Genomic DNA, 14217 nt, shown 5'->3' with positions numbered 1-14217 from the left:
GTACAAGAAGAGCATTCGTATGATTTTATGAAGCACTTTTTTTAAAGCCTGATTTAATTTTTTTGAAGGAAAAATTGGGGATGTCTTGCATTCAGGATCGTCTTGGATTCGGAGAAATATGGTAATCTGGAAAATGACAAGTGAAACAAATCAATAGCATAAGAACTGTATCACTGCTTTTTCTAATTAACAGTCATTATCAAATGGGTTAAAAGTGATACCTACCGAGCTCGATAGCTGCAGTTGCTTAATTGCGGCCAGTATCCAGTAATAGGCAGATAGTGGGTTCGAGCCCCACTGTCGGCAGCCCTGAAGATGGTTTTCCGTGGTTTCCCATTTTCACACCAGGCAAATGCCGGGGCTGTACTTTAATTAAGGCCACGGCCGCTTCCCTCCAATTCCTAGGCCTTTCCTATCCCATCGTCGCCATAAGACCTATCTGTGTCGGTGCGACGTAAAGCAAATAGCAAAAAAAAAATAGTGATACCTTTACAAAGGCTGATAATCTTAGTGTAGTACTTACTCCCTCCTGAAGGTTGGAAATCTTTGTAGTCGCAACACCTCGGATAGCTGACGCTGTGTCCCACAGAGAACTGTCTATATCCATGACAAATGTTGCAAACTGGCTCTCCACAGACATTTCTGGGGGAGAAAGATGTTATCAGACCAACATGAGTTACATGTTAGCTTTGGTAACGCACTCTTTCTGATTATATTGGACATGTTTGCAAAATTAAGGAGTCATATCCATCAATACAGACACTAACAATGAAGCTCATTGCTTATGCATTAATAACTGGTTTGATGGAAGGCCGTTTGGGTTTAGGGAAGGTTATTCCACCGAACCTCAACTTGTAGGATTCCAGCAAGATATAGTGAATATCCTAGATTCAGGAGGTGAAATGGACTCTTATCACCATTGACCTATCTAACGCATTTGACAGGGTGTATTATGGGAGACTACTGGGAAATCAATCAATCATTCTCTACTGATCTGCATTTAGGGCAGTCGTCCAGGTGGCAAAAATGAGTGCAATTCCACTAGAGAAAAGAGTGACTGAATGGGTGGCTATATTTCTAGAAAATAGAACTCGGAGAATTAGAGTAGGTTAAGCTTTATCTCATGCTGTAATCATTAAGAGGGGGAATTCCTCAAGGCAGTATTATTGGACCTTTGTTTTCTTATATATTTATATAAATGATACGAGTAAAGAACTGGAATCGGATATAAGGCTTTTTGCGGATGATGTAATTTTGTATAGAGTAATAAAAAGTTACAAGATTGTGAGCAACTGTAAAATGAGCGACAGTGTTGTGAGATGGACAGCAGGCAATGGTATGATGATAGAAGAGATTAAAAATAATGTTGTGAGTTTCACAAATAGGAAAATTCCTCTGTTTAATTACTGCATTCATGGGGTGAGAGTTCCTTATGGGTGATCACTGTAAGTACCTAGGTGTTAATATAAAGAAAGATCTTCATTGGGGCAATTACATAAATGTAATTGTAAATAAAGGGTACAGATCTCTGCACGTGTTTATAAGGGTATTTAGGGGTTATAGTAAGGATGTGAACATAGATAGAGAACTGTTGGAAAATGTAGAACAGTTTACATATCTGGGTAGCATTATTAATGGAAGTAATGAAATCAACCCTGGAATTAATAACAGACTAAGTAAAGGTACAACATTTAAGAGAGACCTTTTATGGGATGACAAAGTACCCAAGAGAACGAAATTAACATTATATAAACACTATTTCATACCAATTGTAACATACAGACTAGAAGCGCTGGTAAATAATAGGAGACAAGATAGTAAGATTGGATGAAATTTTTAAGAACATTGTTTAAAAAGACAAGAAGAAATTCAAAATATTAAAATCAAAGACGTGTTAACATAAAGAAAGCAAGACTGAGATGGTTCGGACATGTAAAAAGTATGGGAAAAGAATGGGTAGCAAGAAGGAAATTGGAAAGAGAAGTTAAGGGAATGAGACCAGTTGGAAGACCGAGAAGAATGTGGATGGATCAGATTTGGAAGGACATTAGAGAAGCTGGATTGGATGTGGCGGAAGTAATGGAGCAGGAAAAGTGGAAGGACAGAAAGGAGTGGAGGAGTCTTGTTAACCACACCCGGGCGACTGGAGTGGTCTTGATCCTCAGCTTGTAACCATCCCACTGTGAGCTCGCACCTAGGAGATAGTGGGCTCGAACCCCACTGTCGGCAGCCCTGAAGATGGTTTTCCTTGGTTTCCCATTTTCACACCAGGCAAATGTTGGAGCTGTACCTTAATTAAGGCCACGGCCGCTTCCTTCCCATTCCTGGGCCTTTCCTATCCAATCATCGCCATAAGTACTACCTGTGTCGGTGCCACGTAAAGCAAAATAGAAAAAAAATAGTCTCTGGTAAGACCCCAACTAGAGTATGGTTCCAGTGTATGGGACCTTCACCAGGATTACTTGATTCGAGAAGTGGGAAAAATGCGAAGAAAAGCAGCTCGATTAGTTCTGGGTGATTTCCGACAAAAGAGTAGCGTTACAAAAATGTTGGAAAGTTTGGGCTAGGGAGACTTGGGAGAAAGGAGGCGTGCTACTTGATTAAATGGTATATAATACCAATATGGTTGGTCCGTTATTGGACATTATAAATTTTCCAGTAACTCATTCCTGGTTGCCAGCGTTTCTCCCCAGTGTGATAAGTTGGGTTCATCAGTTGGTAAATAGCACACCTACCAAAACGCATGGCTAGTGCATACTGTGTAGGTTACTTGGAGCCACCGGCAGTGCCAGTACACTACGAAAGACTTTGTCTCATTTTCAAAAATATTGGTATTATAAATTTACTCATTCGGGACAAATATTTCAGGTTCCATATGGGTATCAACATCTGTATCAAATGCCGTGATATTGGAAAAAAATCATATCTAGTGTTTCCATATCCCTGTTAGATAGTTTTTATTTGTGTATTCATTAGTACGTTTTCTCGCTTAATATGTTCATTTTCCTTGTCCCCTGCAGAAACATCTTAACGAGGTTTTACTGTATTTTGCTTGCAATAATAGTCTTTTATCCATGTGCTGACTTATAAGCTCAAGCTCACTTACTGCTGGAAGAGCAGACTAGCGGAGAATCCGATGAACTAGGGGAGAGATCACAATTTTACCTTCTATTCGCTATGGTTTCGGGGTGTTTGGTTTTAATTCTATTATATAAGTAGGAATACTTCTTGCTGTGGGATGGTGGGTCCCTGGCAAACACTGAGGAAGGATCTCTCTTCTCTGTTACTTCAGTTGTAATAAAACATTATATTTCTGTGATTCCAACATCTGAACTGCTAACCATAGTGCCACGATAATAATATTATAATTATAAATAATAATAAAATAATAAAATCTTAAACTGGCACAACACCCAAGGTCAAGTTCAGAGGGTTCCTATGGGAAATTTTTGGAATTCAAACTATTCAACTCTGCTCTTGACAAAGTGATTAGAGAGTGGCACCACAAAATGCAAGGAATTGGCAGTATACCAAAGGGATGCAGGAACAGACGAATTGGAGTTGACTGTTTAGCCTTTGCGGATGACATTGTGGTTCTGTCAGAGTTACTAGAGGAGGCACAGAACCAAATTGTCCAACTCCAGGATGTCCAACAAGAAGACACCCAGATGAATGTTAGTTTGGAGAGAAATGATTCAGAAAGTGGAAAAATTCAAATATCTGGGGGAGTAGATAGACAATAACCTGTCGGAAAGAGAGGCACTGTTATCGAAAATCAACAAAATGAATTTGGCATATAAACTAACTACAAACACTTACAACAAGAAGAATATCTCGATTAATGGAAAACTCGGACACAACTGGACAGTGAACAGCCCAGCTGAATGTTTGAACCTGATAAAAACAGGACAGGTCAAGAAGTTGGAGCTGGTGGAGAGAGAGATTCTGAGGAAGATACTGGGAACCCAAAGAACACAGGATGGATCATACAGAAAAAAAGGAAACCAAGAATTATACCTCAAGAGGGAAAAGATCTCGGATACCATCCGGAAGAGAAGAGCCATGTTCTTCGGACATATCTACAGAATAAACTCGGGAAAACTTACCAACCAGATAATAAGGTTTCTGAGACCAGGAAAATTACGGTGTGCTAGTATCGGGAGGTGGAAGAAACGAGAATACAGGGAATGGAAATCAACAACAGGGATGGTTACTTTTTTTTTTTTTTTGCTAGTTGCTTTACGACGCACCGACACAGATAGGTCTTATGACGATGATGGGATAGGAAAGGCCTAGGAATGGGAAGGAAGTGGCCGTGGCCTTATTGAAGGTATACAGCTCCAGCATTTGCCTGGTGTGAAAATGGAAAACCGCGGAAAACCATCTTCAGGGCTACCGACAGTGGGGTTCAAGCCCACTATCTCCTAGGTGCGAGCTCACAGTGGGATGGTTACAAGCTGAGGATCAAGACCACCAAGAGGTTTAAAGAAAAAATTAAATCCCACAACCAACTACTGTGGACAGAAGAGAGGAGGAGATCAGATTGAAAAGGACGAAGGATTAAATCCCAGAAAAAGATGAAGCTGTATTCGAATTAACGTGGTCCACACTCGGCCAAAAACAAAAGAAGAAGAATTGTGCAGCCTCAGCTACCATGTGCACGCATTAAGATTTGACATCATTAATTCTGGCAGTGTGTCAATTACAATGGTCCATTTTACTTAACAAATGGCATAGAAATGGATCTCTGTTGGGTAATCAGTGTCTTAGTTTTAATTGTTTTCTTCAGTAAACCCGAAATGTATCACTGGAGATGACATCATATGGCAAGGAATGCCCGACAAAATAACCTACTACCTGTTGCAATCTGGAGGTCAACACTCTGTCACAAAGGGAGATTTTCTGTTACTTGTCAGGAACAGAGAAGTGTCCTTACCTCTGTCTGATGACAGATGCACTCCACTTAACATGTTGTCCAGAGAGGCCAGTATGCTGTTGCTTGTGTTGAACTCTTCCTGCAGAGTGGCCAGCGACCCAGACCCACTCTCGTTCTTGGAGAGCAGTATGACGCTGTTGGTGATGGAGGCAATGGTTGGCACTTCGGCATCGCTCAATCCCTCTGTCGTTACGCTGGAGAAAATCTCTGAAATTGCTCTGATCTCGCTGACTTTCAGCTGATGCCTGGGCTCGGAGTCAAGTACAGTCCTCAACTTCTTCAGCTTCTCTTCGGCAGATATGTTTCTCCTGGTCAGATGTTGGATTTTATCCTCACGTTCAGACTCGTAACACTGAAGGAAGAAAAAAAAATCACAAACTACCAAGGTTTTGTCATGAAACAGCCATTTTTGTGAATCAAAACATTGGGTGCTGCCTTATGTTATGAAGTGGAGCCAGCAACTCAGCATCATGCGCAAATTCTACATGCAATAGAAATGCTCTGCTGGTCAGTTGAAGTGACTAAACTCAAGAGGGTGTGTAAAACACCTTTGCTGTGGCACCATTATCTACAAAAATCTCAGTCATGCCTCAGATGATGTGGCCACACAAAAACAGATTGGTGACTAAGATAACCATGTACATGGCAGGTAGCACAGCATCAATCAAAAACAAGTGGAAGGATCAAGTGGATGCTGATATGAACAATTCTTGTCTCACTGAGGCTGATCATCTGTTATGATGAAGACAGACCAAACGCGAGGATCCTGCTGTATTGCAAGAATAATGCAAGTGCTGCTCTAATAACCAAGTATGATAAGCTCACCGGACAAAAAATTAGTCGCCCCTGGAGAAATCATTACAAGCATCATTTATTTACCATGTAACTCTGCCTCTGGACTTGATAACCACCTGGATTCGGTTAGAAAGTGAGTCCACAATGTTATGCAGATACAACGCATTCAGGTTAAGCCACTCGCTGAGGATTTGATCACACAGTTCCACCAAATTGCAAGTATCCTGATATCGGTGCTTTACCCGCTGTTCCAACATGTGCCACAGATTTTCAATGGGGTTCAAGTAGGTGATTTTGCAGGCCAATCGAGATGTAATAAGGTCGGGGACTATTCATAAAACCAGTCATATATGGATAACTTTGCTGTTGTCATTTTGAAAAATTTGGTATCAATAGCAAACTCATCATGCAGATGTTGACTGAAAGGCAACACCTGATCATCCAGAATGTTTAAATAAACATGCTGGTTCATGTTAGTGGTCACCTCAGTGAGCGGGCCAAATCCACGATACGAAAAACACGCTCAATAATCACAGACCCACCTCCGGCTTGCCCACTTCCAGGATGAAATGCTTCATTTGGCCTCCAGTGAGCTCGACGACGTGCGTCATTGGAATACAAACAGGGGCCCCTTTAAATAAAGGGCATCATCATGGAATACAGACAAAAATGTGATTCATCAGACTACATTACGTTCCGCCAGTCAGCTACTGTCCACGTTCAATGATTTCTAGCCCACTGAAGACGCGCAGCGTTATGTGTCTGTGTGAGCAATGGCCTCTTAGTGGTGACAGGCTATGAATGTTCATGCGCACAGTTCCTGTCGTAATGTTCTGTCACTAACAGGTTGGGATGGACCTTCATTCACTGACAGCAGTAATTCCTGTCGGGTTTGGAAGCGATTTTGATTTACAAACCGTGAAACACGTCTTCGGTCCCTCTCAGTAGGGATCTTTTTCAGTCTTGCTAGAGATCTTAGCACTTTCCCATGCACATTATTCTGTTCAAATGAACTGACTTCAAGAAGATTCTTCAAGTGCTAGTATTTTAAGCGTTTCACCTGGTCTTTTGTGAAGTTCATTCCTCAAACTGAGAGAAAAGTTTGAGAACTTACACAAGGCGTGATCATGATGAGTATTTAACATTCAAATCTTTACCTGTCTTGTACCAAATATCAACACCACACGCTTGCTTCATAAATTTTATCTATCTATAATTCATGTCTTGCCTTGATGTTAATGATTTTGACTGATGATGGTCTCTAGCAAGTCTGTACAATAAATAGTATTCAATACGTGGAAACCTTGTAGCTTTTGTTTTATATTATAATAATAAATCCCTGTCACTATATTATTAAGAGGCGTAACAATATTTTAAAATACTGATTAACATTAGAAAACTGTAACCGACGTTAAACAGCCGAGTGCAGAGATCAGTGAAGCCACAAAAATCCTTGTTATTTAATTTTGGCCTTGTCATCATTTTAGAATTTTATGTAAAACCTTATGCAAAATATGTATGTTTTGAGAATTTATGTGATTTAGAAAATGTTAATTAGGATAAGGATTTTAGGACTCATGACAAAAACATTACTGAAGAATATGTTGAAAGTTAATTTTTTTTACTTATTGTAACTGATGGGTATTTAAAATTTCCTGTAGTTGTGGTTGTGTAATCGATCTGTTGTAACTTGCATCCAAACTGATAACAAACTTTTGTGACAGCCTGTACTCACACGTGTAATTTTAATAACAAAATTTCTACATCTTTTGCAGTCGAACTCTCTCAAACTTCCCCTGCGGAAATCTGAAGAGTTGGGATTGGTCAGACTTTCCCATCAGTGAATACATAGGTCTAGGGAAATTCCGTGTTTTCATTGGTTATCTTGTAATCGCACGATTTCCGGTTTTGGGCTTCTCGGGTGTGCAAGGCAATTTGTACGGGTCTTTGAATTCTGATCGCCTCAGCGGCCGCTTTGGTTCCCCGGTCTCTTACGGTAAGCGCTAGGTTATTGCTTTTCACTTCATTTAAATTGATTCTTGTGTTTCGGCCCTTTCTTATTTTATGTAACTTTCGATGGTAATATAATTTGTTTACACGTAACAGAGTTTTCCTCTAGATTTCCACATTCATCAATTTTAATTTTGAATGACCGTGTCTCGATGGACGGTCACAGCAACATTTGTGTTTATTGAGGGAACTCTAATTTTGTTTTAAATTTGTAACCTAATCCACTATCAGAAGAGTTGTAGTTGTAATTGACGTAAATGTAACTGTTTTTGGAGTTCGCCTTACTGTAAATCTTCATCAACTCTTATGTTAAAATTTATCCATATCATCAGTGTTTTTAAATTTATTTAAATATCCTTTATTTTAAATGTGCTTAATTGTCATCGGCTATGTCATTTGTTTTTGTTCTATTTTGAATTTGTATCTTTTCATTTGTTAATTTTTAATACATTTGAGCTCAAGGGTGGTTGACGCACATTTCCCTTTCCCTACGACATACGATCTCATGGCCTCATTAGGGTTCATTCCACAATCCTTCCATAGTTGTCGTTTGTTAGACCTGTAAGTTTAAAGTTGTCAAAATGCAAACATGGCATTAAATATTTGGTTTTATTCCATTATTATTATTATCATCATCATCATCATTGTTATTATTATTATTATTATTATTATTGTTATTATTGTTATTATTGTTATTATTATTATTATTATTATTATTATTATTATTATTATTATTATTATTATTATTATTATTATTATGTGTACGCGCTTACCTACAGTTGCTACAAAAACTAGTACTTTTATTTTGGCATAAATTGTTTCTACAATGGCTATAACCCTTGAAGAATTATTTCAGAAATGTCTGAGCATTTTCTGAGGGTTAGTTAAAACAAGTTTGGGGGGAAACTATGGAATGAGTTGTTTGACATAACTTCCTAATGGAAGTTTTGCACAGCAGCATTCCTTGAGATCCGGCCTCACATGATACATGAAATTTATAGCATATCATCAAGTGAATATTTACAGTATACAAACATAAAGATACACTTTTCTCAGGTGTCGCAAACACCAAGCCATTACAATGAAATGGCGTATGGCTTTTAGTGCCAGGAGTGTCAGAGGACAAGTTCGGCTTGCCAGGTACAGGTAATTTAAATTGACACCCATAGGCGACCTGCGCGTCATGATGAGAATGAAATGAAGTTGCAGACGACACATACACACAGCCCCCGTGCCAGCAGAATTAACCAATTACGGTTCAAATTCCCGATTTGAAGTAAAAAACTTCATTGTTGGTTCTGTATTGAATCGAGATTCACAAATAAGCAAGGGAATTATAAGGTCCACCTATTCAATACTGAAGAAACTTACGTGATAGATTCTACAAGTCTGTTAAATCTTCACATTTCATTTATTTAGTCATATGGGTCCAGTTTCGACAAAAATTGTATGTCATTATCAGCTAAGAAAAGAAAACAAAGACATAGGAATACATTAAAATTTACATCTCTAGTAAAATTATACCCATAATTTACAAAATTATTCATATTAGGGTTAAAATATTTATACAAACGTGAACTGGTAATCGTATTACATCGGTGTATGTTTTATATGATGAGGTGTACACCATAATAATTGTAATTGAGAGGTATGCTAAAAATATTTTTACAATACGCTTTGTAGTAAAATGTACACCTCATCATATAAAACATACACCGATGTAATACAATTACCAGTTCACGTTTGTATAAATATTTTAGCCCTAATATGAATAATTTTATAAATTATGGGTATAATTTTACTAGAGATGGAAATTTTAATGTATTCCTATGTCTTTGTCTTAGCTGATAATGACATACAATTTTTGTCGAAACCGGTCCCATATGACTAAATAAATGAAATGTGAAGATTTAACAGACTTGTAGTATCTATCACGTAAGTTTCTTCAGTATTGAATAGGTGGACCTTATAATTCCCTTGTTTATTTGTAAAATTCCCGACCTGCCAGGAATCGAACCCGGGACCCCTGTGGCGAAACACCAGCACGCTAACCATTTAGCCATGAAGCTGGACAGCCATTACAAATAATAACATTTAAGATAGAACAGCGGTCTTGCCCAAAAGGATGCCAAGAGTGCCTATATTCCCTTCCAATCTAGTTTCCTGTATACACAATATTTCTATCTCCCATGCATCCATGATGTCTGCTTGCATAGTGAAGTACTATATGCGAATCTTTTCTTGATACCAGGTTTTACGGGGGGTGAGGAGTAAGGAGGGAGCTCTCGTGGTTCTGGTTATACTGCCAACTGAACGAAAATGAAATCTAAATTGAATCGATACTATGATTGATCAATATGAATTTTCTAAACTTTTATTATCTTAAGCCAACAACTGTGTCACACAGACACATTATATAACATGTCTCGATGCAAATCTTGTTCCTAGCATGAATTCTGTAGTTTGGCTTTGCTGTGTAAACATTTTTTTTTTTTAAATTTTTGTTTGCTAGTTGCTTTACGTCGCACCGACACAGGTAGGTCTTATGTTGACGATGGGACAGGAACGGCCCAGGAATGGGAAGGAAGCGGCCATGGCTTAATTAAGGTACAGCCCCAGCATTTGCCTGGTGTGAAAATGGGAAACCACGGAAAACAATCCTCAGGGCTTCCGACAGTGGGGTTCGAACCCACTATCTCCCGGATGCGAGTTTACAGCTGCACGCTCCTAACCACACCGGCAACTCACCCGGTACTATGTAAACAACAACAGTACTAGTACGTAAAGTGTATGCCAGATGTCTCATGGCAATGCATAACGATTCATAGTTTGTGTTTCAAAGGTTGCCGATGCAAATCTCGAAGATAACCGAGGTGTACCGATTCACCACTAGGGAGCTCAGTTATCAAGAAAAGGTTCACGTACAGTATATATTACTTCCTTTTCCTCCTCGAGTTTTCTACTCCAAAATCACAGTCAATTACCAACACACTGAGATGTGAGCCTGTAGTGTCTCCATTTCTTCACCTCGTTAACATTCTGTCTTCTACACACAAATCTATTTGACCGCTCCTTCTGTCACGTGAACTGATTGGAGCCAGATCTGCTGCTAAGGCAAATTCTGCCACTCTTTCTTCTTCCTGATTCTGATCTCTGTAAGCTCAACCCCCATGTATTCTTTTCCTTTCACTATCTCTATTATGCTCTATGTGACCATTCAAATCATCACCAGGCATATTACTGAGCTCATCTTAGATCGTTCCTCCTCTTCTTCAGAGCCGACACATGATGTTCAGAACAATCTATAGATCCAATTTTACACCCAATTTCTGATCATTTGCCAGCACAAACTTCATGCAGCCTCTTTCACTATACAGCAATTCCTTAGCCATATTAACTTTCCATCTGCTTCCTGTAGACATAGTAATTGTCTTCCATTCATCATGTCTACAACCTCTCTTCCATTGATCATATGTTTAACATTCGTAGAATTTCATAACAGTTGATATCTGCTTAAATATGTATTTTCGCTCAGTAGTAGATTCCGTGCAGGTCAGGAGCGGACCTCTCCTACTGCTGCCACAAGGTCTAGTCTGGTCGAAAAGCGTAGCGTACTGTTTGCATGGAGTGCTGTAGCACAAACTGTTGTTGGTTGAAAGAATTGAATATGGTTGATAAACTCACCATCTGTCCGGGAGACCACCGTGTGGGGTCTTCCCAGTAGGCTCCATCAATGAAATCTCCCTTGCACTGACGATTGACCGGGACTCCATCCAAGTGCCTGCAAGGACTCTGGGGGACTGCAGTGTGTCCGGTTCTAGTCGATGGCCAGGTTAGCCCTTCCTTGGTCTCCACAGGGCAAAACTCTGCACTGCGCACCGTCAGCACACAAGATGTGTTCAATGCAGACAGTATAGTGCGGTTAATAGCGGACAACTCCTTGACGTATTCTTCTGGCAGCTGAACTCTGAATGTGATGACCACATTTGTGTCGTTCCTAAAGCAGATTTGAGGATCAATGTTAGCCTCTTTGGACACACAAAACAATCTATAGTAATTTTATCAAGAGGGAAAGTTTCAGAGTGTGGTAGTATGTGAAGGCTTATCTACCTCTAGGTCTAACAGAATTTACAAAATAGATCCAGGGAAGCATACATTTATCTTCAGTAGATTATATGCAATAAGCACTTCTATGGCTGCTGTTTTCTTATGCCGGGCTAAGTGGCTCAGACGGTTGAGGTGCTGGCCTTCTGACCCCAACTTGGCAGGTTCGATCCTGGCTCAGTCCGGAGGTATTTGAAGGTGCTCAAATACGTCAGCCTCGTGTCGGTAGATTTACTGGCACGTAAAAGAACTCCTGCGGGACTAAATTCCGGCACCTCGGCGTCTCCGAAAACCGAAAAATGTAGTTAGTGGGACGTAAAGCCAATAACATTATTATTATTATTATTATTATTATTATTATTATTATTATTATTATTATTAATGTTTTCTTACCCCATCAAACAGCCCAGTGTATGGACCAAGATCTGACTAAAATGAACCAGACAGAGAGAGGTCTTTCATCAGAAGTGTCCTTTAACCCCTTTGGTGGTAGGCTTTCTTGTGACAGAAAGGGAAGGCTTTTAAGAGCAAATCACAGTAAAGTCTCGCTAAGACATTTCTGCAGGGGAACAACAAACTAGAATTTTTTAAGCAAGGAAACGTACTACTGAATATACGAATAAAAACTATCCAACTATCCAACAGGAATATGGAAACACTAGATACGATATTTTCCGATATAAGGGAATTTTACGTTGTGTATTCTCGGGTGCAGTGAAAACTATATCTACCATTTCTAAAGATGAAAGGAAAGTATTAAAAGGAGTGAAAAAAAACGAGAGAACAAAAATTAAAACCTTTTCCACTGGGGCTTATAAAATAACAAGTGCACTGAAATGTCTGAAAAACACAAGACAAATACGAAAACATGCACAGGGGGCCAATAAAAATACCAAAGTACAGCATTATTGCAGATCATACTCTTTCTAAAACAAATGTTAGTAGAAGCCTTTTATTTTGGAGCAGTGGGTTATTAAACATTATTTTCTGATCACACCCTTAGACAATGAATTGGAGGTTACACTTGAACATGTGGCAACCGGGAGCAATGACTTTGGCTGCCATTTTGAATTAACTTCGGTGAACTTGAGTGATCGAGTTGAAACTCAAAGATGCGAGTTCAACATTTGCGATGTCTGCACGCTTTAAGATTCAGACACCAGTCCACTTTCTGACAGATTTTAATTTTGTCTTCATTATTAATGAATTTCATGACTTTTTGCATATCCGTAACTAGGCTATATCAAGACAGATATGCACCACGCTAGTCAGTTTCATCTGATTATGTTCCTATTCCAGATATAGGCTACCATAACACATGACAAATATTCGCTACCCTTCACTGTACCAATCAACACAAATTAAATTTCTAACTTCTGAATGGAATACGAAATACAAGCACAAATAGGCTCACTGTGTTAGTCAACAATCTCGCTGCTAACCAGCAAGCAAAACTGAACATTCCTGAGCCTCGTGTCAGTAGATTTACTGAGATGTAAAAGAACTCCTGCAGGACTAAATTCCGGCAGTAGCAGTTTCCAAAAGCCGTAAAAGTATTTAGCCGGATGTAAAGCAAATATTATTATTATTAAGGCGCTGATGGCCGTAAGTAGCTTGGGTAGGCAGGGAAGGCATTCTCTCTCAGTTTTGGCCTGGTTAAGTATGTATTATTCACTTGGTCGGGGCTTAAGTACTCCGTACAAATAACGCAACGAACACCAGGTGTCGAGTTCTTCCTCTTAACTGCCTTTGTCCACAAGGCCCGGCGGTCTAGGTTCTTAGGGAATCTACATCAATCTACGAATGGTTTGGAGAAGTCTAGCACGGTCCCTCCTTTGATGCCCAGCGTATTTTTATTAGTTCATGTTTATTTCACTTCAGGTCGTATTGTCAGCTCATAACAGAAAGAATATTTTGCAGCGTCGGTATTTCAAACCCATGTATCCAGCTTACCTGATGAATCCTTTGACTTTTCAGAAAAGTTCACATGCCGAAATTTTACACCAAATAACTATAAATGCAAATGAGTTGAACCAATTGTGTTTATATTATATTTAATGTATCTTCTAAATGTAAATGAATTATAAATAATTTTTTAAATATCTGATTTGCTGGACTAATTTATACATCCAAAGTTTTCGCCTGTATTTTTTGCCAAAAAAGTGTGTTAATTACGCAAGAAAATACGGTAATATGGGAAACTATCGTTCCAATTATTTTCAGCAAGAAACAAGACCAGAAGAATTCACAATTATTACACTTGGTTTCAGTTAGTGCTCCATTTCTGCACTCCACCTCCTCCTAACAACATGTCGCATGTTTCAACTGTGGGAGCACATCGGTCAAGAGCTGGACTCTGTAGTCAGAGAACA

At 39.2% G+C, this 14217-nt stretch overlaps 1 protein-coding gene across 1 annotated transcript in view; it reads right to left on the bottom strand.

The window, feature by feature from the left end:
- Window positions 1-14217, bottom strand: part of LOC136886794 (adhesion G-protein coupled receptor G4) — an 87347-nt gene that overhangs the window by 30063 nt on the left and 43067 nt on the right. Inside the window, exons 6-8 of the mRNA XM_068230966.1 lie at window positions 11426-11738; window positions 4937-5288; window positions 524-642 (exon numbers count right to left, since the gene is read on the bottom strand). Of these exons, the coding sequence (XP_068087067.1) occupies window positions 524-642; window positions 4937-5288; window positions 11426-11738 (784 nt within the window). The remainder of the gene's footprint in view (window positions 1-523; window positions 643-4936; window positions 5289-11425; window positions 11739-14217) is intronic.

Source organism: Anabrus simplex, chromosome X (assembly GCF_040414725.1).
Source record: "Anabrus simplex isolate iqAnaSimp1 chromosome X, ASM4041472v1, whole genome shotgun sequence".
In the NCBI taxonomy this organism is placed as follows: domain Eukaryota; kingdom Metazoa; phylum Arthropoda; class Insecta; order Orthoptera; family Tettigoniidae; genus Anabrus; species Anabrus simplex.
The sequence above is the reverse complement of the archived record's forward strand: the minus strand, read 5'-3'. Positions and strand labels throughout refer to the sequence as shown.